General features: G+C 39.3%; 1 protein-coding gene across 1 annotated transcript in view; it reads left to right on the plus strand.

The window, feature by feature from the left end:
* LOC119855082 overlaps positions 1 to 25,794 on the plus strand; it is a 52,961-nt gene that overhangs the window by 24,992 nt on the left and 2,175 nt on the right. The window contains exons 5-8 of the mRNA XM_043513851.1: positions 1,799 to 1,887; positions 9,094 to 9,256; positions 9,452 to 9,529; positions 10,415 to 10,497. Of these exons, the coding sequence (XP_043369786.1) occupies positions 1,799 to 1,887; positions 9,094 to 9,256; positions 9,452 to 9,529; positions 10,415 to 10,483 (399 nt within the window). The 3' untranslated portion in view covers positions 10,484 to 10,497. The remainder of the gene's footprint in view (positions 1 to 1,798; positions 1,888 to 9,093; positions 9,257 to 9,451; positions 9,530 to 10,414; positions 10,498 to 25,794) is intronic.

Genomic DNA, 25,794 nt, shown 5'->3' on the forward strand with positions numbered 1-25,794 from the left:
GGCTGAAATGCCACCCAAGCAAAAAAAAAAGATGGCCGGAATGCCGCCCCTGAAATTGTGCCGCCTCAAGCACGTGCTTGCTTTCCTGGTGCCTAGAACCGGTCTTGTCCTTAAGGTACCGATGGAATGAAATTCACTATTAATGGGGTATTTCATAAACTGTCATAAGGCAGAATGGCAATGTGGCGAGCATGATGAGCATCAGCATGGCCTGTTCCCTTTATCCTCCTTCCCCAAGCTATGTCTCTCCTCTCAGTCTTTCAAGTCATGTCAATGTTCATAGTGCCCCTCTTACTTGCATTATCCTACTGCAGCAGCATCAGGTGTGTGGCTAGCAGCAATCGGTCAATAGGCTTGTTGCCTCCTTTAGCCCTCCTGATATGAGAGAGATCAGCTCACTTTTCCTTCTCCCCTGCACCTAAATTTGGTCTCCTACCAGTATGCTGCTAATCAGCAAAATCTAGCTGTGAAGTGTCCATCTACTGCTGCTTTTCTGCATCTCTCTGATTCACTACCAGCTACTATAACTGCTTGAGTACTGGAACTTTTGAATTCTGATCCCTGTCACAGGGATCCATAGGTAATCTATCCTTACATGGTTCTCTTCCAGACTTGACCTAGCTAGAAACTTTCAAATTTGTATATTGCATAGTCCTATCCTAGAAATCCCATTTATCATAATATAAATTGGTGGATATCAGAATGTATATTAAAAAAAGTAGCAAATTTGTTAGAATATTTTTCATCTGTATAACTTTTAATTCAGACAAATTATCTGGTTGTACTGCTGAAAGTGAAATTCTGACATGCAACAAACGTTCTTAGTGCCAAATTCTATACTAAGATATGTGCATGTGGCACCCTTTAATTATGTCTAGAGTAACATCATGGGGCCAAACTCTGCTCTCAGCTACAGCAGTGTAAATGCAGAGCAACTCTGATTTTTGTGGAGGTACTAGTGGTGTAAATACAAAGTAACTAAGGGCAGAACTTGGCCCCATGTCTATCAGGCAAGCTCGAGAGTAGAGTCACATTCTGAGACGGACAGGGTGAGGAGAGGAAATGGTAATAGTAATACAATAATGTGGTTACTAAATCATGACATTCACAACAGAGAATCCATTATGTTCTGAGAAAATCTTAAAATTTAGAGAAAGCCCAATGCATTAGGAAGAAGCATGATGCAAAAAAAAAAAAAAGTACTATTTTCCTTTGTTCCTTATGAACAAGATCCCTACTTTAAAGGGGTTGAGAAGACTTTGTTAGCAGTATCCTCTCAGTCACAAATTTGGTCCTGAATATATATGCACACAGTGGGAGACAGGAGCTGAGTGTAATGGTGCTTGGAGCCCCCAATGAGTATAGAATTTGGCTCTCAAAACCCTGAACTGGAGCTGGGATGGAGGCCAGCCATTCTAGTGGAAGCTGTGGGAGGCATGATACCTAAAGTAGGCCCAAGGCTTCTTGGTGCTGTTTTGAGGGCAAGGAAAGTGTGGCTACCCTATAACCCGTAAGGAGAGAAAATCGCCCACTCTCCTCTGTACTGGCTGGTGTGGAAAATGGGGCAGGGCCATGGAAGCTAACAGCATACTAGTCTTGCAGAGCTCAAGCACTGCTGTTGTGCCCGGGTCCTACACAAGGGCCAAGGAAATGGAAGATTCTTCCTCTTCCTCTGCCTGGGCACACACGCAGGGGCTCAACTTGACCACAGTGTAGTTTACAATTTCTTTGGTGTGATATCTGAGCCTGTTTGTTAAATTGAAGTGTGCTGTCTTTTTTCCCCCCCTCTCCCCCCCAGATACAAACATGTCTGAAGAAGAACAGAACATTTCAGTGTTTACCTCATAAAACACAGCTCCAACTTTGCCATGCTGTAGTCTACCAAGAGTAAGTAAGAGACAAGAATGCTACTGTTTCCTTCAGAAACCGAGGTCAGAAGATGCACATTTTTCAACAAAACTGTAACTCTTTGAATTAAATATTAATCATACTTCCGAAACACTCACCCCAGTAAAATAAAATATTGACAAGCAGAGTGTGACAGTGTTGGGGGAAACCCCATTCTGTGTAGGGTGAGTGTGGCTACTTCTCTTAGGGAATGTCGGGGGGGGGCATATGTACCTTACTTCTGTTTCCAGCCCGAGTCCAGACACTCACCCTTATCAGCAGGGTGGTGCAGCCCCGTGGCCCAAGTACATAAATTCGCCATTGTCAACTGGGCAGTAAGGCCTAGGGGCTAATGTCAGTCAATCCGTCCCTTTTTGCAGGGCAGTAAGGTGCCTAGTGGCCCAAGTCAATAACTTCATCCCTTTTTGCAGAACAATAAGGCCTAGCGGCCAGGGTCAATACATTCGCCATTGTGAGCGGGGCAGTAAGGCCTAGCAGGCACTGCCGAACACAGGGAGGGGCTGCACCCTCAGCAGAGGGGTCCAGAACCTCCCTCTCCACCGGACCCCAGCCCAAGGCCCCGTTAATGGCTATAGCGTGGGCCACTGAGTCAGTGGGGAAAGGCTCCAACAAAAACACACTGACTCGAGGCTTTGGCTCACCTGTCTGCCGTCTGATTCCCCTGGGCTGCTTCCTGCCATCGTCTCTGCTGCTGTGGTCTGGGCATCCCTGTTACCTTTAGGTTCTCCAGTCTGCCCTTTCTTCGGCATCTCTACACCCAGCGTGGCCTTTGGGCTTGCCTTGGAGTCTGCATGGGCTGCGGCATCCCCAGCTTCTTCAGTCCCAGACTTCCACTGAGCCCTGGTTGAAGTGGATGGCACACGTCCTTCTTCCACAGCAGTCCACCCCAACTGAGGTGAACTGCTCCCTTTTATAGCAGTGCACCTGGAGAATTCCCAGTAGAGTAACGTGGGCATGGCTTCCTCAACCCACAGTGTAGGGTTAACCCTTCCCCCGTCCAGTGCAAGGCGAATGCACCCCGTCACCCAGAGCTATATAATACTCCTCTGGTATTTGGTGATTGGGACCGCAGTCCTGAAATGGAGAGCTTCCATACTTGAGATCTAAAAATCCAGTTGGAATGCAAGATCATCAGTGTGCTAATACAAAAAGCTTCTCCCAAGAAAATACAAAAATAAAGACATAACTATTTAAATTAAAAGATCTCCCCAGGATCCAAGCAATTTAACCACTTCCTGGAGTAAGTCCTAGCTCCCACCTGCCTGACCCCCCCAAAAAACCACCTTACCTTTCAATGTCTTGGCCCTCTTGTATCCTGTAATGAAGTCGACATCACACTGATGTGTGGATATAGCTGGCTTTTGGGAAAGGCAGGTTCTTGCAGTGCAGAAACTGGACCTTTTGATGTGAAATATACCATGGAACAGTGAAACATGGACTCAGAGATATCTTAAGACCTCTTTTGTGCTTCCCCCACCTCCGCCCCCAAGACAATATTAATTCTGGCTATGAAATCTTCTCTTTTGTTTGAGCAGCATTAAAATTTGAGAACAAATCCCTCTAGCCAGGCAACTTCAGCATGTACATTTTCAGATTATAAATATGTTCTTCTTACATGCTGTCCTGTATCAGAAATGTTGTGGGAGCATGATGTTTTGTTCAAAAGGAATATACATAATTAACAAACAAACTCTACATTTAGTGACAGTTAAGGCGGTGGCAGAGCATACCCCACCCACAACCTTAAAAAAGTGGAAATAAGCTAAGCATTGTGACTTGTGCATTTCTTTCCACCCTCCTGTGGCCTACAACTCTGTTGATTAACACATTCCAGTCCTCCATAAGGCTTTTACTTCCATCTCCAACAGATACACAACAGCTTCATCAAATATGCACTTTACCTCAGAGCCTTAACAGTGACCTCAGCAGTGATAAAGCACAATAACTTCCCACTTGCTTGGAATGTGTGACATCCAGATGAACTCCTGTTGATAAAATCAATATAAAAGAGGGTTGAGGTTTTGCATTACAGTTCCAAATTTAATAAACTTGACATAGAAATAGCTTTGCTATAGCCTGTAGCAGCAACATGTTACACCAGTAGATCTGCCTATTGCTCTCCCTTTTTCCTGCCACTATGAAGCAAACCTTTCAACTAGGGCTGTCAAGCGATTAAAAAAAGTAATCATGATTAATTGCATGATTAAAAAAATTAATCGTGATGTTAAACAATAATAGAATGCCATTTATTTTGGGGCTCTCAAGTGATTAAAAAAATTAATTGCGATTAATTGCGTGATGAAAAAATTAATCATAATTAATCACACTATTAAATAATAATTGAATACCATTTATTTAAATATATTTGAATGTTTCTACATTTTCAATATATTGATTTAAATTACAACACAGAATACAAAGTGTACAGTGCTCACTTTATATTTATTTTGATTACAAATTTTGCACTGTAAAAAAAACAAAGAAATAGTATATTTCAATTCACCTAATGCAGGTACTGTAGTGCAGTCTCTTTATAATGAAAGTTGAACTTACAAATGTAGAATTATGTACAAAAAATAACTGTATTCAAAAATAAAACAATGTAAAATTTAGAACCTACAAATCCACTTAGTCCTACTTCAGCCAATCGCTCAGACAAACAAATCTGGTTACAATTTGCGGAAGATAATGATGCCCACATCTTGTTTATAATGTCACATGAAAGTGAGAACAGGTGTTCGCATGAAACTGTTGTAGCCGGCATCACAAGATATTTATATGCCAGATGTGCTAAAGATCCATATATCTCTTCATGCTTCAACCACCATTCCAGAAGACATGCATCCATGCTAATGATGGGTTCTGCTCAATAACAATCCAAAGTAGAGCGGACCAACACGTTCATTTTCATCATCTGAGTCAGATTACCACCAGCAGAAGGTTGATTTTCTTTTTGGTGGTTTGGGTTCTGTAGTTTCTGCATTGGAGTGTTGCTCTTTTAAGACATCTGAAAGCATTTTTCTATAACTCATCTCGCTCAGATTTTGGAAGGCACTTCAGATTCTTAACCTTGGGTCGAGTGCTGTATTTATCCTTAGAAATCTCACATTGGTACCTTCTTTGCGTTATGTCAAAGCTGCAGTGAAAGTGTTCTTAAAATGAACAACATGTGTTGGGTCATCATCCGAGACTGCTATAACATGAAATATATGGCAGAATGCAGATAAAACAGAAGAGGAGACATACAATTCTCCCCCAAGGAGTCACAAATTTAATTGCGGCAGAGTGTCCCGTGGCACCTTATAGACTAACAGAAGTATTGGAGCATGAGCTTTCGTGGGTGAATATCCACTTTGTCACATGCATCCGACGAAGTGGGTATTCACCCACGAAAGCTCATGCTCCAATATGTCTGTTAGTCTATAAGGTGCCACAGGACCCTTTGCCGCTTTTACAAATCCAGACTTACACGGCTACCCCTGTGAAGCTTGACAAATTTAATTAACACATTATTTGTTTAACGAGCATCATCAGCATAGAAGCATGTCCTCTGGAATGATGGCCAAAGCATGAAGAGGCATATAAATCCTTAGCGCATCTGGCATGTAAATATCTTGCGATGCCAGCTACAACAGTGCCATGCGAATGCCTGTTCTCACTTTCAGGTGACATTGTAATTAAGAAGTGGGCAGCATTAGCTCCTGTAAATGTAAACAAACTTGTTTCTCTTAGCAATCAGCTGATCAAGAAATAGGACTGAGTGGACTTGTAGGCTCTAAAGTTTTACGTTGTTTTATTTTTGAGTGCAGTTATGTAACAAAAGAAACCCTACATTTGTAAGTTGCACTTTCATGATAAAGAGATTGCACTACAGTACTTATATGAGGTGAATCAAAAATACTGTTTCTTTTGTTTATCATTTTTACCATGCAAATACTTGTAATCAAAAGTAATATAAAAGAGAGCACAGTACAAGTTGTATTCTGTGTTGTAATTGAAATCAATATATTTGAAAATTTAGAAAAACATTCAAAATATTTAAATTTCAATTGGTATTCTATTGTTTAATAGTGCGATAATCGTGATACATTTTTTAAATTGCGATTAATTTTTTTCAGTTAATTGCGTGAGTTAATTGTGATTAATCGACCAGCCCTACTTTCAGCCTTTAAATATACAAGGAGAGACGGCTGCAAATCTGATAGCTGACATCTTGGCCAACATCAGGGATTGAAGTGATAACCCCAGAGCTAAAAGCGTAAATTTTATAATGTGCTAAGGAGTGAGGCTCACAAGTAGAGAGCTGTCACGGAATTTACATCCATTATGAATTGGGCATAGCGGGACATATATGCACACTAACTAGTGGGTTCCAAAAGTAAAATGTTTAGCAAATGATTGAAATGTGAAATGTGAATTCTGGTGATTAACGCCATAATTTAAGATATCATAGTTAAAGTGCAAATCTGTTTTAAAGTGGTCTTTTTCAATTGTGAAACTCTCATACCATCACCCCACATAAATCCTATGCTGATCTGAATCTCTTGATCTTCAGAATCCCTAATGTAGGCTCTTACTATTTGAGCTGTAGGCGTAACTCTAGATGAACCCCTGAAGAGGTCTTGAAACGTATTTTCTTAATTATTTACTCATCAGCAGTAAAATATTGTTGATTAGGAATCTTGGATTCTATACGTAGCTCTTGGAAGGGAGTGTGGGTTTACAGTAATTAGAGATAGGATAGTTGGATTTACTCCCTTTAAAATGCAGTGTGATGTTCTGGAAAATATTATGGTTTCTCATGTTAGAGTTTTGGGCCTGTAGTGATCTTGTATAAACTCTTTGCTAATTTATTTTAAAAATGTGGGTGAGTGTTTAGCTCTTCCTTAACTGTCTTTTAGACTAATGTTTGGGACCGTAACAATAATCAGGGTAGTAAAATGCATGGGAATTTAAACAACACTTAGAAGAGGTGGGATTTGAACACCTGGCCTCCTCTTTGCCAGCTCAAGAAACTTTCCTTAGGCTTCAAGTGTATTTGGGAAGTCTCTTTCTCTCTCATTTGCCTGCAGCAGATTTGTTGTCAAATTAAATATTGGTGGGTTTGCCTTAGTGCACATATTTTCCATTATGACTAAAAAGGTATATAACTCTCTATAGATAAACAGTTCCTATGCATAATGTACTCTGTGATTCAGCACACAAGAAGCCACAATGATGCCAAAGGACAAATCCCAGAGTGTCTTAAAGTGCAAAAGGGTTACAAAGAAAGTGAGACAATCAATGACCAAAAAATCACCAGAAGAGGTGATTTGGAACTGCTCTTATTCATTCTGTGTCAATTCATTTTTCATCAAACCACCATGAAAAAATCCAGATAGAACTCAAAGTTTATATTCTATGCTTTTTTTTTTCATTTCAATGAGATTTTTACAAAATAATGTAAAGCTTCTGTTAAAATTGAGCTTTGTAAGGCAGCCTTACCTATGCCATACCTACCATTGTATCATAATAAGTGATATATTTTGCTTATATAGCACTTTCCAACCTAACATCCCAAAGTGCCTTATTAACATTAATGAGTCTTATTCTCATTTCACTAATGCTATGTTATGCTGCTGTACCAGTGTAAAGGAGCCTTAAACAGGGTGTAAATTATGTTTACACCCACTTTAACGCCACTTTACATGGTGGGGATGGTGTAAAATTGCCTTAGCATCATGCATTTAGCCCCACCACAAGTCTGTGTAGCGGGTAACTAATGTCTCCATTGGACAGATGAGAAAATTAGGGCAAAAACAGGTGAAGTGATTCACCTCATTTCACATAGAAAAAGTCTCCTACAGCTGGGAATAGAATTCAGTTTTCCTGACTGCTTTCAGGTCTCTGTTAGTGCAGCTGATGTTTTGATAAAGTAGGCTGGCAAGTAGCTTTGTTCCACTGTGTTATTTTGTTATTGGTGACATCAACTCAGATTCTGGGTTTAGTTGTCCAGTGAACTAGGATGGAAGCTCTTCACAGCTGAATACATTAGGCAGTGGTTCTCCACGAGCGGCCCAATCAGCGCACAGCTGCAGCCCATGTGACATCCTTGGGGCCATACAGGTAGTATTGGATGCGGCCCACAATGGTAAATAGTTTGGGAACTACTGCATTAGAGTCTGAGCTTTGGTGATGGTAGTCTGAAAAGTTAGGTAGTTGACAGTAAAGAGTAGCTGTCCTGATAATTATTTAGTGGATTCTGTCGTTCAGGGGAAGGACCTTCTGATTTCTTTCATGTATGTAACATATTATATTAATTACTGTTTGGTACTTGGCACTTAAATAGCACTTTTCATGCACAGAGATTTAAGCATTTTATAGTGACAGGTAACTACCATGGGTGTGCAAGAACACCACCTTATGTTGTAACTGTGTCATCTTTTAGGAATTCCACTCTCTGTTTTGCAGATGGATCCTTATTGTATCCTGAAACTTAAACAAATCAACCATTAATTAATGGTTGATGTTATATTTCACATATCATGGAAAACGTAATATATTTAAAATTAATGTACTAGTAAGCTGTATATCTAATACTAGAAGGATCCTTTTTACAAAATAAATACATGGTGAGATATCTGAAGGGGAAAACTTTAAATTGGATGGGTCTCAACACAGGCTAAATCATGTGTTGTAACTACTTTGATAGAATTCCTCTAAGGTTTATCAGGGATCCTTGCTGATAAGTATCTTGGCATCAATGGCTTAGACTTTTAGAATGCTGTGTGCACAGTTTATGTGCAAAAGTACATACCATTTTTGTCTTTAATTTACGTGCATGACTGATGCAGTTGCAGGAAATGTGCATTCAAATTTGCTTTTCAGTATTTTCACACTCATGATAATCATATTATGATATAATCATGATTATCATAGTCATGGTAACAGCATGTGCAGATTAAGTGTATGTACCAGCTGTGGTTCTACAGCTTTGTTCTCCTCCTGACATAATATCAAGTTAGTCTGTTATTAGCGGTTATATTTTTTTCAGTGTGTCATGTTAATTATGGAATAATTTTCATTCAGTCTACTAGGATACGTTCTGATGTCTGTATCTCTCTGTTTACATTTTGCATATTGCAGTCATTGTTTATTGTCAACATTACATAACTTTTATCTTTGGGATTTTAATTCTCTTTCTAGATGTGAAGCTGGAACTATAGTTATAAGGCAAGGACATGTTCCAAGTGAATGTTACTTAATACTATCTGGAAAACTAAAAGTCATATGGGGTGATGCAAATTTCAAAGACCGAACTTTCATCTCTGAAATATTATGTGAAGCTGAAGAAGGAGACTTCATAGGGGTAAATATTTTCATTTAAAATTTTAATATTATTTTAATTAAAATATGCTTTAAAATGTTTAAAGGGGATATTTCCAAAGACACAAAAAGAAAGTCCAGTGGAACCTGGATACCTAATTACTTTAGTCTCTTTTTTGATAAGTATTTTTAATAACATTTACAAAATTAAAATAATGTGGTAAAAATTTCTCCTAAGGTGAAGTGTTCCATGAATCCTGTGATCTGTGCAGGAAAAAGGGGCAAGTTGGAGCAGATGTGGGGCATGGACGAGGAGGTGGGCAGAAGAGAGAACTTGGCTCCAGGTCCTGTTATCTTTCTGTGACTGCACACCATAGTACATTCCAATTGATCCAGACTTTCATGTTTTGTTTGTTTCTGTGGGGCGGGGAGCAGAGGGAAGGGAGACAGGTTGTCATTGGAGACCAGAAATAGCATGTAGGAATGTTTGGAAGAAATCTTTTATATAGATTACCTTCCTTCTCCTTAGCCTCTTCCTTCAGTAAGGGACAATCAGGCCCTTAGACATTTGTTAATAAAAATTAATTTGAGGTGCCCAATAGATTGTCTAGTAGCAATGCAGTATGCTGCTATGAGAGAATTCTTGTCTCATACTTCCTGCCTAACGGGATTAAAGGAAAATGAACCTGTGTGATTAAATCTATTTTCATTTAAAGGTGTTTGTTCCTCATACAATACAAATGGTGGTAACTCTCTTTAGTTTTGCACCCTAAAAACATGGATTTTTGCCCCAAAGTACAAGTGTGCATCTTCCACAGAAGGCAGCATTTGGCCCTTTGAAATTAGATGCCCATTTAGAAGGTAGTTTACATGTAGAAAGACCTCTGATTCTTTACCTGCAATAATCTTATTTTCCCAACATTTACTTTAGAATTTCAAGCTTTTTAAAATGTGTCCTTGAGCAGAATGCATTTGATATTAATTGCAAGGGGCAGTTAGGATAAAGAAATATATTACAGTCAATGGAAATAGATAGAACTTAGTTCCTTATAGGACTGGGTGCTTACCAGTGTACTATTATTAATTATCTTTATACCTTTAATTAAAAGTTGTACAATCCTCTATGCAATCTTAAGTGTTTTATTATCAAAAGTAAACTGTAGAGCTGAAGAAGAATATGCTGCTTGTTTTTGTTTTGCAGGAAATGTGTCTTCTGACTAATACAAACGATCTACTTCCATTATATGTAAATCCGATGTGGAACTTCTAGTGATAAACAAAGAGGTACTTGGAAAAAAAAATGAATGGCGAAATAAGTGGTTTCTTTATTTATTTATTCTCTCGTAAATACTTTTTTAATACATTTCACATCTTTGAAGACAAAAATGGCCATTTAAAAATTAATCTCTGAACAATTAATGTTCTGATATTTAATTTCATTAGTAAATTGTTGTGCAAATTCTTTACAAGGAATGAACTCTGAATGTATAATCAACAGTATTGGGGTAGTTTCAGATGATACCATTAGATGTTAAAAATAATGCAGATACAGCATTCCAGGAGCCAAAGTATTGTGATGAAGAAAAAAGGCACCTGAGGTAAGCTGCTACAAAGTATATTATTTTTTAGGAACTATATAGTGTGGCTTGTTACAGTGGTTTCTTTATATTTTCAGTTAGAACCCCTCTGAGAGTCATATCTAACAATACAATGTAATGGTGCATGAACTGCTAATGTTACAGCAAAAAAGGCATCTGATCACATTTGTATTGGCAGCTGTATCGCAATTTGGCATATAAGTCTCTAGGGCTGAAGCTTAAGTTTTTCAGTGTTTTTGGGAGATGGATTATAAATAAAGAACAATTTTTATTGCAGATTCTGGGTCTCTTTTTTTATTTTAAAAATATTTACAAGGTAAATCTCATGAGGCAGTAAGTCTTAATTCGCAGAGTGATCGCCTAATGCTATAAGTCTCTTTATGTGGCTTTCTAAAGCTGTTTAGGCCATGAATCCTGATGTAATGATGACAATAGTTTATCTATCTTGATGTGCCAGGTTGTGGAGTTTATTGCTTAGTCCCTCTCTAGGGAACTTTGAGTAACAGCCTTGATTTGTCTCTGCTGAGGGTGGGGGAATAGGGAAACTCATTGGCTGTTCTGGAACATTATAGATTATCTGTAGGAAACTTTGTGGCATTAGACTGTAGCCCAAAAGTGGGTGTGGTTGCCAGTATGGCCTGGAAAAAGAGCAAAGAGAAAAAAAGACAATCGTGGTGTTTTACTCTTATGAAAGCAAATAATGGTTCTGGATGTGTGTAAAAGGTTAGATTTTTTTTCCAGACACCTTTGTCAATACTCGTTATATAACAAATCAATACTTGATATTTGCCAAGATAAATCAGGCTGATATTCTCCTTCTCCCAATAATAGTAGAGCTATGCAAGTTTGATGCATTTCAATTTGAAAATGTTAGAGGAAATATCCTGACTGTTTAGCACTCAAAGATCTTATTAGTTTAATGTAATCACTTTATTTTTTAAAAACTCAACAGAAGCCCTAGGAATCTGATTACCTGCAACAACTGTGAGAATGGTTAATGTAATAAAATAGTATTGTGATACTGCAAAAATACACCATAAATAAAATCATGCCCTGGATTTGGTTTTCTCTTTTTGAATATGATATTCATTATATTTTTTATAAAATAGAAAAAGGAAAGAGAGAGCTCTATTAATCCAATGACTTTTTTTTTTTTTTTTTTTTTACAAAGAATAACTGAGTGCTAATGGAAACATTCAAACAGTAAGTTATGTATGTTATGTATATGTAGTGCCCCAAACAGTGGTTGTTACATGCTCATCAGTGAAGCTTTTCAATGAGTTTTAGCAGCGTTTTACAGGCACAATGATTTAGTTTCCTATATGAGAAGAAACATTGTTCATATTTTGCATCTGGAAGGCTTCCTCCTTTCCCCAGTGTTAACTTTTATACCATTTGTTTATGTCAATATAACAGTATTCCTTCTGCCAGCACTTTCATTTATTCATGAAGGGAATTGGAATTTTATCCACTGCTGTTGTTTCAGTTCACTTAGATGCAGAACAATTGTTGTTTTCCACTGCCACTAGTTTCATTCTCTTTTTTAGAAATGTGCTTCAGTATGATAGGGCTGCTTTTGAAATGGATATTTTATTGTTCTGGAAGACAGACATCACCAGCTTGCCAGGGGTGCTGGAACAATTTGTATAGTGGGGGGCTGGGAGCCATTGAACCAATCCGTAAACCCTCTCTATAATGAAATCCACTTCAAGCTAGGGGGGCTGCAGCTTTAATTTGCAGTGTCTAATCTGTATCCACAGTCTCTCTTTAGAGTTTCACATAAACCCCAGTTTTCCATATATCTGTTTGTACTTGCTGGGTTAAACTGCTCTTAAAGCTTTCAAGAAGGTGTGTTACCTTTGCTCATCTGAGTGAGGTCAGGCAAGTCCTGTATCTCTGGAGTATGAGAGACAGGATGTTCAAGTAAGTGTTGCTCTTTCCCCATGGCCTACCAAATGGGTTTCATTGCACAGCACACAAGGATAAGCACACAAATTATGACCTCTGACTTCCTCACAAACACCTAACACAAACTGCATACTTTACCTGTGTACATATGTTAGCAGTGAATATTTGCTTATGTCATGGAGGTTGCAATTACAGAAGTTTTTTTTGTTACCCTATGAAGAAAATTAATATGTAATGTGCCTGTTGGAGGCAGAAGGGAGCTCCTTGTGAAATTGCATGTCTGTCACTGTCAGTTGAAATACACTGCCTGAGCATTAAGGAATGGGTAAGAAATGTCCTATAACTTGGCATTTCCTTGCTTTGAATTTGTTTTTTGGGGATATCGTACTTTTTTAGCCCAAATTACTTAGCCCCAAGCTGTCAAGGAGCTGGACTGCTACTGGTTTAAAGGGGGAAGTACCCATCTCCCAGGAGAAGTTGCATGCTTCTGTTAGGGTGACCAGATAGTAAGTGTGAAAAATCAGGATGGGGGTGGGGGGGTAATTGGCACCTATATAAGAAAAAGCCCCAAATATCGGGACTGTCCCTATAAAATCGGGATATCTGGTCACCCTAACTACTGTACTAGTTCAGGCATTTCCCAGCCATTTGAGACTGCTCCATTCACGGGAGTAAAAATGTCCACCCAGTCTGATCATTGTAAATGGCAGTTTGGGTAATGGGGAATAAATGCAGATGATCCTCCCTCCCATGTTCTTAAGATAGAAAGGGTGAGTTGTTTCTGGGTTGTCTAGCTAAATGTTAGTTAGAAAGTCTCCGTGGCCCAGAGATTCCTCTCCCCCATTCTGAAAACAGTGGGGAGTACACGATGCCACTGAGAACACCTTTCACTGAGGGTAGAGAGTTCGTTTTCCCCATCTCTCTGGATCTCCACCCCACACTTAGAAAGACTTCTGAAATAGCCCATTATTCCCGCCTTGGGGTTGAAGAAACTTGTGCATACTCCACCTGGGATGATGATTATTTCTCCCAAGCCACTGAGCTCTTTTTCAAGCTACTCTGCAACTCCTCACCACGGAGACATAGTTTTAATGTTACAAGAGGAATTTATACACCATTTTTAAAAATGGAAACACATTAACTGGTGTCTTCATTTATACCAGCCCCATAGCCCCAGAGGCTATTTCAGAGTTTATAGAGGTTACAGTGTGATCACTGAAAATATGGTAATATGATGATGTAATAAAGGTTATTGAACCTAATTTAACAAAAGATTAGTGCTTTGGACTAAAGTCAGGGGTAGAATGGCCTGGGTACAGCATATTTTTTTGCCAGGAAATGCCATCTGGGATTTTATATAATGTGTTTATCACTTTTGCACTATGGCTAGTATGTCTATAAATTCATGTCAGTCAACAATAGTCTAGCCATTTAAAAAGAATGTTTGTTTCTCTCTCTCTCTCTCTCCTTCATCTTATGTGAAGTCCTTTATGCATATTTTGACTTTGCAGGTTCCGTTCAAAACAGAGTGTCAGCCAGTCACATACAGAAATATAGAGCTGCCCATCTACCTTTTTATATATTATTAATATTTTTGACTCAGCAGTGTTTCTGGTTCTCTGTTTGTTTGTTTTATATTGCAAGAGGTTGAAGGTTAAACTGCATAAGAATCAGTCTACCTAGGGGAATTGAATAATGGAATAAAGAAATAAAAAGATACTTTAAAAGCCTTGTCAGCTCTTGGGACTTAGAGAGGCAAAGAGAGGGAGGCTCTTCTTAAATGCTTTCATTTTATCACCTCTGGAACTGCAAATAAACAGTAGAATGGAAACAAAAAAACATAGACTTCTCCAGTACTTTAACAATGGTGATCATGTAGTCAGCAGGCCTTATTGTATACTGTAAATCTAAAAACAATTGCATTGACACTTGACTTTCCCACTCCAAATAGTTCTACCAGAGCATGGTGATCAGTGCTGTGGGCCAACCTCCAGACTGCTAAGAATTCTCTTGTCCATATGGGTCATATGTCACTAACTCCATGTGGAGAAGTTCAAGTATGTCTGATCAGCCAAAGATTTCTAAGCCAGTAACTCAGCTATAAATAGTATCCCAACTTTGGTTAGAACTGGCTTCAAGTCTTGCCTCTGCTGTTCATTTTGTCAACATAAAGATATGACTACCTTCTCATATGTAGCCACCTTTTTTTCCATATACCACCTCAGATTGATTTGTGTACAATTGTTGCTGTTTCAGTTGCCTAGAAGGCAAGTGAAAAACAAAAGCAAGAGCATGCAGCAAACATAGCTGAAGTACCATTAGGCTGGAGGAAATGCTGTAGTATGCAACACAGTCATGTTTGTTGAAAATGGGTCAGATGAACATGTCAGAATCTAGTTAAATAAATATGTAGTGTGGATGGGGTGAGTGAGTGAGTGGGTATTTTTTCTTGTTTTGTCTTGTTTTAATTTTGTTCTGTTTTAGGTTTAATGTAATTTGACTGTGCAATATGTGATTTCTAGTAATAATAATATGTTGTAGATAAAGATCCTGAAGGCGCCCCCCCTCATTGAAATAGATGGGACCCTTTTCCCCCGAACTTTAATGGAAGTTGGACACTTTCTGTCCCAAAGTGTGTATGAAAAATAGCTCCACTGTAGTTAAGTACATGTACTACAGCCCATAGATAATATATCAGACAATTCTGTTGTTTGAATGATAGCAGAATCATAGAACTATTTTATGTCAATATTATGTATTTTTTCCTGGCTACTATGCAGCTTAGGTACCACTGCGTGGAACAGTGGCTAGAGCACTAGATTGGGACTCACAAGGGTTGGGTTTTATTCCCAGGTCTGACACTCACCTGCTGTGTGACCATGGCAGAGTCAATTCACCTCTGCATGACTCAGTTTCCCCATCTGTAAAATAGGGATAATCTTACTGATCTACTTTGTAAAGAGCTTTGAGATCTAATGGTGCAAAGCGTTTTGTAAAGAGTTAGGAGTTGTTTGCATCTTTAGGTACCTATATACCTTTTGAAAATCTGGCCTCAAGTGCCTAAGTGGGAAGTGAAAGTGGGACTTACGCTTCTTAATCATGCAGGTGCTTTAGAAAATATTACCCTTAATTTATAGTGCAGTTGCATCTTGTTCCTGTGTAAAAGAGGGATTTTACATTGTATAGTGTACTTGAACTTTGCTCAGATTTCCGTGACTAGAAATAAATTCAGAGGATTTCACCCTATATCTTAGCTGTAATTCCCTTGTAGCTAATGTATATGATTTTGTGGTATATACATTTATCAAAACTGTCATTTCAGTTTAGTGTCCCAAATGAAACATGAGCCCAGTAATTCTTTAAACAGTATGAATTTCAATGTTTAAATGGATTTGAAATGAGGCAAAAATGAATTGCATCCCTAATTGAGACAGCCAATAAAGATGCCAATTAGTGTAGTTATAACTTTGTGATTTTGATATTGTCGACTAATAAATGGACTGTGTTCACCAACTCATTTCATATAGGTCACCTGTGATGGGCCGGATAGGCCCCACACTGGCATCAAGGGGTTGAAGAGAACTTGTGGGCCCAGCTGACCCCACCCTACCAATACTTGCAAAATATGTCCAGGAAGGAGAGCAGAGCTCTGCTACTTGCTTGACAAGGGAAGCCTTGATTCCAGCCAAGAGCCTGAGGTGTCCCAGAGCCCTGGCTCCAGCCTGAGCCTGAATGTCTAAACTACAATTAAACAGCCCCTTACCCTGAGCCCCGGGAACCTGAGTCAGCTGACACAGGTTTTTAACTGCAGTGTAGTCATGTCCTAAGACGCTTTGCTACCTAGATGAGCCATTTGGTGGATGGGACAACTAGGCCCAGGAAGATGGACAAGAAGGGACTAGCTGCACAGAGACCATGCAGCTCCCCAGCCTTGCACCCCAGAGCTGTATCATCTTACCCTGGTCAGGAGCCTGACCAGTGTAAGTTTATTACCCAGTCCACCCCTCCACAGTGCGGAGAGAACATACACTAGCCTTTTGTAACCTGAGCTGAGATTTCCCAAGCACTTAAAGGAAAATACACCCTTTTAGGTAAAATATAAAACAGATTTATTAACTACAGAAAGATAGATTTTAAGTGATTATAAATGGTAGGCCTAAAAGGTCAGAGATAGACATTAAAAGAAAAAAGATAAGCGTACAATCTAAATCTTATATTTTATTACACTAGACAGCATTTAGATCAAGCAATTTTCTCACCCCACTGGATAGTATAGTTCTTAATACACAGGCTTCTCCCTTAGCCTGGACCAGTCTCCTCAGTTGAAGTTTTCTGTTTTCCCAGTATTCTTGTTGCTTGTAGCCTAGGTAGGGGAGGAGAAAGGCAAAAGCATGATGCCACTGTTCCCTATTTTATATCCTTAGTCCATATGCCTAGAAAACACTAGCCCAGGCATTTCTGGGTGGGGTTTGCTGAGTCACAGGGTTGAACAAACCCCCTGGTGTGGTCTTGTGCAACTGAGTCATAGAGTTCAGTAGTCCCCATTGTGTGGTGCTTGGGCAGCCCTCATTGAATTGCAAATTCCTTGATTTCAACTCCCCTGCTGATTAATGGTCCTTGAGCACTCTCCTGGGAGGAGTTTGCCTTCGTTGTATGTCACTAGCAAACTTATAACATATTTCAGTAACAACCATACAGCAAAATCTCATAACTTCACACACACAAACGATATACATATTTGTACAGAACAACAGGTTTCAGCAGATCATGACCTTTCATACGATATCTTACATGGTATGCTTTGTATGAAATATCACAACCATATATGAATGATGAACATGGGGATTATAGGGTGCTATTTTGAGGAACATGTCACAGCTAAGAGTAGTAAACAATTAAAAAAAAATCTTATTTTTGCCAATAATCAGGTGTTGCATGATTATATAAAGGGACCAGTACTGTAAGATAAGAAAGTGTCATTGTTATAAAGCCACTTTTCTGATTGTAACCACACTTTAAATAGTTCCCTTCTTTGCTGGAAGTGTTGTGGTAAGGTACTTGGATCCAAAGACTTTGAGTTATGGTAAACATAATTTTATTAAAATTACTTAACATTAAGTGGGATGCAAGGCTTTTGCTGTGGTTACCAAAAGAAGTGAATGGTTGTGCACAATGTAGGGATATGACTTTGATTATGTTATTAGCTGTAAGAAGAGTTGTTTGTATGGTTTTATAAAAGTGGAAGTGCTCACAGGAGAAAAATTTTCCTCCCTCCCCTCCTGCACCTCATTTTGGGCCTGATCCAATGAGGCGTTGAATACCCTTCATGAGATATTCAGCACCTTTAACTCATTACTTTTGATGGAGATTGAGAGTGCTCAGCACCTTGCAGGCAGGTTCACTCGGTGACTCTTGGGGCCCTTTGTTTGTTTGGAGAATTTTTTTTTTAAGTATAAAGAATAACACATGATATACAGCAGGGATCAGCAACCTGTGGCATGGGGCCTATCGGGGAAATCCGCTGGCGGGCCAGGACGGTTTGTTAACCTGCAGCGTCTGCAGGTTTGGCCGATCGCAGCTCTCGCTGGCTGTGGTTCACTGTTCCAGGCCAATGGGGGCTGCGGGAAGTGGCGTGGGCTGAGGGATGTGCTGGCCGCCGCTTCCCACAGCCCCCATTGGCCTTGAACGGTGCGGTCAGTGGGAGCTATGATCGGCCGAATCTGTGGATGCTGCAGGTAAACAAACCATCCTGTCCCGCCAACAGATTTCCCTGATGGGCCACATGCCAAAAGGTGCTGATCCCTGGTATACAGTGTACATAAGAACAGCCATACTGGGTCAGACCAATGGTCCATCTAGCTCAGTATCCTGTCTTCCGACTGTAGTCAATGCTAGGTTCCCCAGAGGGAATGAACAGAACATGTAATTACCAAGTGATCCATCCCCTATCGCTCATTCCCAGCTTCTGGCAAACAGAGGCTAGGGACCATCCCTGTCCATCCTGGCTAATAGCCATCGATGGACCTGTCATCCATGAATTTATCTAGTTCTTTTTTGAACCCTCTAATACACATGAACAAGACTCATATTACGTGAAATATGCTGACAACCACTGAGTCATAGATGTATTAACAAAGGGATAATTACTTGTATTGCATTAAATACCCATCTTTGTGGCAATTTTGTCACAGGAGAGACAAAGACAAATGTCAGGTGTCATCAGAGGGAAAAAAGGCTATAACCAATAGGATCAGGGCTAATAAAAGATTTGTTATGAGACATCTGAGGTGAGAAGTGATCTGAAGGTTGGGACAATAATTGCAATGTATAAACTGACAGCATGTTTGAGAGAGTTTTCAAAATGTATTTGTTTTCAAAACAAAGAAAAATTGGGTCCTTCTAAACCTTGGTAGCAGTGATTAAGTATGGCACAGATTTTCAAAACTTGGCCTATTATGTAACCTATACAGACCAGTTACATGAAAGCATTTTTTCCTCTAAGAAGTCAACCTAAAACAAGACATACATTAATGAAATCTAAAAGAATCAAAACAATCTGTACCCCAAGCAGAGTTTTTATCCTGAAAAAGAAGTGCCAGACACTCTATGGAATTGACTAGGGTTTTTGCAATTACTATTGATTTTAGGTGGAAAGTACTCTGATACTGCTAAAATCCTAAAATAGAGTCAAGTCACGGAGTTGCCTCTGCCAGCTTTTTGTGCCTATGAGGATTCCTCCTTTAAAGGGGAATTCTTCAGTGCAGATCTCTTGCCACATTTAGTTCAGTTTGGTCTGCATAAGACTGAATTTAGCAGCCTGAAGACTCTGGTTCAAATGTTTAAAATTAAAGGAGAAAGATGAAGATGATCTATACCGTCAAGTCCAGCACTTCTTAATCAATGTAACAATTGATGCCATAGAGCAAACTTCGCATTAACTATATTTCATGCCTTGGAAAGTGGGAGAGTCCTATAATACATTTTTAAGACTGTAATTTGTTTAATCCTTAGAGGCAGCACAATAATCTTGGGTTATTTTAAGTAAAAAGATGCCTGAGGGGAGCGAATCTCTATCAGTACCACCTGGGTCAGAATGAACATTTAAGGAAGTAGTGTGTTAATACTAATAGAATTCATTCATACATATTTTATAACTTCTAGTTTTTGTAGCTGAATATAATGAATGGAGCTCTAAGAGGTTGAGTCATCATGCTGGTAGCTGGTGCCAGTTTCCAGGCATTAACTTTAATTATTTATGCTTTCTCTAATAGAATTTATGGCACATTTTAAAAGTAAAGAATTCTATCTTACCAAAGGCATGCCTTAGTACCTGGCACATAGACTGAGGTTGGCAGAAGTAAAAAATTTAGTTTCCACTTAGTCTTAAGTCAAAGATTTATTTTTGGGTTTTGTTTGTTAATTACAGTATAGTATTTTCACCTCTAGGACTGGTTGTTGTGGTGGTTGTTTTTGAAAAAGGAGCTGTCAAGGTTCCTTCCCCGCTCTGAACTCTAGGGTACAGATGTGGGGACCTGCATGAAAAACCCCCTAAGCTTATTTTTACCAATTTAGGTTAAAACTTCCCCAAGGTACAAACTATTTTACCTTTTTGTCCCTGGACTTTATTGCTGTCACCACCAAGCGTCTAACAAAATATAACCGGGAAAGAGCCCGCTTGGAAATGTCTTGGGGGATTTGGCGGGAAAGACCCAAACCCTTGGATCTTAACAACAATGAAAAACAATCAGGTTCTTAAAAGAAGAATTTTAATTGAAGAAAAAATAAAAGAATCACCTCTGTAAAATCAGGATGGTAAATACCTTACAGGGTAATCAGATTCAAAACATAGAGAATCCCTCTATGCAAAACCTGAAGTTACAAAAAGACACAAAAACAGGAATATACATTCCATTTAGCACAACTTATTTTATCAATTATTTAAACAAAACAGAATCTAATGTATATCTAACTAGATTGCTCACTGATTTTTTTACAGGGGTTCTGACCTGCATTCCTGCTCTGGTCCCGGCAAAAGCAACACAGACAGAGAGAACCCTTTGTTCCCCACCTCGCCCTCCAGCTTTGAAAGTATCTTGTCTCCTCATTGGTCATTTTGGTCAGGTGCTAGCAAGGTTATCTTAGCTTCTTAACCCTTTTCAGGTGAAAGGGCTTTTTCCTCTGGCCAGGAGGGATTTAAAGGTGGTTAGCCTCCCTTTATATTTACGACAGGAGCGAATTAGTGAATGGAAGAACAAACCAAGGAGATGGTTGGCCACAACTTACAATGTGACATAATGCTGCATTTTGTGGCCTTGTTGGATTATGGAATCTGAATATACAGACTCATGCATCTGTCCTAAATATAATGCCAATATTTTGTACTAATGTAGCATTTTTCATTTTCAATGCATTTTACATAAACTAAGTAATTTTCACAGTACTCTTTTGGCAGGTAATTATTATCTCCATTGTACAGCTGGAGAAGCTGAGACAAAGATGAAATGACTTGCCCAAGGTTATAGAGAAAACTAGAGTCAGATTTTGAGTTTAGGAATTCCTAGCATGGAGGGCTAGTTTATGCACAATTTGGAACAAAATCATGTTTTAATTCATACCTTCAGTTATAAGAAAAGGAGGACTTGTGGCACCTTAGAGACTAACAAATATATTTGAGCATAAACTTTCGTGAGCTACAGCTCACTTCGTCGGATGCATTCAGTGGAAATGCATGCGATGAAGTGAGCTGTAGCTCACAAAAGCGTATGCTCAAATAAATTTGTTAGCCTCTAAGGTGCCACAAATCCTCCTTTTTTCTTTTTGCAGATACAGACTAACACGGCTGCTACTCTGAAACCTTCAGTTATGTTGGTGCAAGTCTGTGTGTGGACAGCCATATTCTAGAATAAAATTTACAAAAATGACATAATGTAAATTGAAAAGGGTAGTCTTATTCCAGAATAAGTGTGTCCACACACAGACTTGAACTGACATAAATCAATTTGTTAATTTAAAACCATTTTAGTTGTTTGGGATCCCCTTTGTATGTAGATGAACCTTTACTCTTTTGCATAGACCACATTTTTCATTTAAATGTATTTGATATAAAGGACATTAAGGGAAATGTTGTCAATCTAACTATTTGTGGGTTTCCCTTGTATTATGCTAGTCAGGGCTCAGTGTAACTGTATGTTAAAGATAAAAGCTTGCACCGGATTGCTGTTATGAATGAAGCGGTAATGAGAAGCAGCTTTTTTCTAGTGGACCAAGCAAGGGGCAGGGAGCCAAATTCTAGCCATGGCCCTAACACTGATTCCCTTTGTCTTAAACAAATCACTTAACCTCTCTATGCCCATTTCATCATCTGTAAAATGGAAATAATACTTCCCTACTTCATTGAGGTTGGAGGATGAATTTAGTTAAGATCCAATGCTCCTGTCCCTCTATGTAAGCAAAGGTGAATTTGACCGGATGCAATAGTGGGGCTGTTAGCTCCGTAACATGCTCTCTCTCTTTCTCACAACCCCATGTAAGCCATTTAGCAGAATGTAGGCTCTGTGGGTGGGGGATGAAAAAGGAGGGAGCAAGTTTTGGAGGTGGTTGTCATGCACAACTGCATTATGCCACCTTCAAACACCTGGATGGGCAAACTAACACAAGTAATGCTGATTCAATCAGCATTATCTTCAGTAGGTTCCCCATCCGCATTCTAATCCTCTCAACACCTGAAGGAGAGGTAAGGAGCCATGCTGTTTGACAGAGCCCAAAGTAACATTGGATTCATGCTGTCAATGGGTTACAGGTAAGGAGGGCATCTAAGGAGATGACCCAGGCCTCTGGTGGCTCTCTTGAGATCTCATTAGATGTGTGGACCACTCCCTTTGTCGTTTCTGCAGAAGTGCAACCTCCCATCGCCCCAGTAGAAGAATGAAGAGAAAAGTTTCTGAGTGCAGACTCATGTCCTTTCCAGACCCTTGGATTTAGGGGAGTCTGGGGATCTGAATGTTTATACAGCATTTGAAAATATAAAGCATCGTATAAGAACTGTATGTTACAATAATGCATTTTTTCATTCTACCACAGGTAATTGACTCTTTGCATTCCATAGGATTTAAAAAAATATGTACACTTAACAAATGTGGCTTTAAGAGATTTTACTGAGATTTCCTTTGCTGTATTATTTATATTGTTTATTATTGTTAGGCACTGACTGCTGAACAAGAGACAATTCTTCCTGAGGAGTGTTTTAATCTAAATGGACATGTTATGCAAAATGCACTGTGAGATGCACAGAAAGGTCAAATATATATCTTCACTTATGTATGACCCTATGTATTATGCAGCTGCAGAACACACGTGTTGCCTGCCTTTTTCAGCAGACTTGTGCTAAAAATCTCCTAAATTTTCATTTGTTTTCAAAAACTTTCTAGCACCTTGAAAATGTGAAGTGTGTAAACTGAATCAATACTGTATTTGTGAATATGAAGAGAGTCTACAATAAAAGCCTAAGAGGTGTGAACTGCCCCATTCATCTCAATGGTTGAATTCTGGAACAAAATAATTATACTTAAATGTCAGTATTGTCTGTCTGTTTGTAGCAGTGAGTGTTGCAACTGTGATGGTCCCAGGATATGAAAGAGACAAGGTGGGTGCGGTGATATAGATTCATAGATACTAAGGTCAGAAGGGACCATTCTGATCATCTAGTCCGACCTCCTGCATAGCGCAGGCCACAGAATCTCACCCACCCACTCCTATGAAAAACCTCACCCATGTCTGAGCTATTGAAGTCCTTAAATCATGGTTCAAAGACTTCAAGGAGCAGAGAAGCCTCCCTCAAGTCAACCATGCCCCATGCTACAGAGGAAGGCGAAAAACCTCCAGGGCCTCTCCAATCTGCCCTGGAGGAAAATTCCTTCCCGACCCCAAATATGGCAATCAGCTAAACCCTGAGCATATGGGCAAGATTCACCAGCCAGATACCCAGGAAAGAATTTTCTATAGTAACTCAGATCCCATCCATCTAATATCCCATCTCAGGGGATTTAGCCTATTTACCCTGAATATTTAAAGATCAATTACTTACCAAAATCCCATTATCCCATCATACCATCTCCTCCATAAACTTATCGAGTAGAATCTTAAAGCCAGATAGATCTTTTGCCCCCACTGCTTCCCTTGGAAGGCTATTCCAAAACTTCACTCCTCTGATGGTTAAAAACCTTCATCTGATTTCAAGTCTAAACTTCCTGGTGGCCAGTTTATACCCATTTGTTCTTGTGTCCACATTGGTGCTGAGCTGAAATAATTCCTCTCCCTCTCCTGTATTTATCCCTCTGATATATTTATAGAGAGCAATCATATCTCCCCTCAACCTTCTTTTAGTTAGGCTAAACAAGCCCAGCTCCTTAAGTCTCCTTTCATAAGACAAGTTTTCCATTCCTCGGATCATCCTAGTAGCCCTTCTCTGTACCTGCTCCAGTTTGAATTCATCCTTTTTAAACATGGGAGACCAGAACTGCACACAGTATTCTAGGTGAGGTCTCACCAGTGCCTTTTATAACGGTACTAAAACCTCCTTATCCCTACTGGAAATGCCTCTCCTGATGCATCCCAAAACCGCATTAGCTTTTTTCACAGCCATCACATTGGCAGCTCATAGTCATCCTATGATCAACCAATACTCCAAGGTCCTTCTCCTCTTCCGTTACTTCTAATTGATGCGTCCCCAATTTATAGCTAAAATTCTTGTTATTAATCCCTAAATGCATAACCTTACACTTCTCACTATTAAATTTCATCCTATTACTATTACTCCAGTTTACAAGGTAATATCTTTTATTGGACCAGCTGTTGGTGAAAGGTACAAGCTTTCAAGCTACACAGAGCTCTGCTTCTCTGTTGGTCCAATATAAGATATTATCTCTATCTACCTAGTCTCTCTCATATTGTGTTTCACTTCCAGTGATTTAAACAGATATATACATCTAATGTAATTATCCCACAATCCCAAATTGCCTTTCATTTTCCCCCAGATGCCAAAAGTCCCAGCAGTCTCTTATTGAGTTGCCTAAATCTTCAGCTTCCCTTTGTCACCATTCATGATGCAATTATGCGTTGTAAATTAAAAAAAAAAATGTTCAGCATACTGAAAACTGGCAATGTGGGTACAGCATAAAAAAGCGTGTCTTGTCTTGTCCTTATGGTGTGTGCTCTGGCTTTTTAGACTGATCCTGCTAAGATTTAGGCATACAATTATTTTTGTCCACTCTGAATAGTACTGTTGAAGTTGGGATGTTAACCATGTGCCTCGGCCAGATTTTTTAAGGTATTTAGGTGATTAAAAATGCAGATAGGTGATTTTGAAAATCCCGTTAGGACTCCTGTTAGTCTTTAAGGTGCCACCAGACTTCTTGTTGTTTTTAACTGCATCTTTAGGTGCCTAAACACTGTTGCCCTTTTTCAACCCAAGTGGCTAGTATATTTGGGGGCCTTGGGGATGTTCTAGTTGGGAATAGAAATTAGTGATAGGTATTTCTGGAATGCAGTTTTGTTTGTTTACCAAAAAAAGTTCAAACTCCTGTGTTTCTGAACACAGAAGGAACCAAGAACAAAAGGGGAAGTTTTTTTTTGTTTACAGCCCCAAACCCCTTTAGCCGACAGGCCGAAAAACTCTCCTCCTCACTTTTTCCAGGGACACACTATGCTTACAGGCTACTGTTTGGCTTTCTCACTTTTTGCCTGTACCTCTGTCTCTGTTTTTGTCTGTCCTCACCTCAGTTTTTGTGTGCTCTCCCATACACCCACACACCTGGTCGAAATAACCAGTTAGACCCTCCGCCCACCTGGAGCTAGTTTTTGGCAGAATCTATTAGGCTTTGTTTTAGGTATGTCCCCTTAACTGTATCTTACAACTATCTTAAATAGAAAAGGAGTACTTGTGGCACCTTGGAGACGAACAAATTTATTAGGGCATGGCGACCACGGGGTCACCATGCTCTAATAAATTTGTTAATCTCTAAGGTGCCACAAGTACTCCTTTTCTTTTTGCAGATACAGACTAACAGGGCTGCTATTC

Source organism: Dermochelys coriacea, chromosome 4 (assembly GCF_009764565.3).
Source record: "Dermochelys coriacea isolate rDerCor1 chromosome 4, rDerCor1.pri.v4, whole genome shotgun sequence".
NCBI classification, from domain to species: domain Eukaryota; kingdom Metazoa; phylum Chordata; order Testudines; family Dermochelyidae; genus Dermochelys; species Dermochelys coriacea.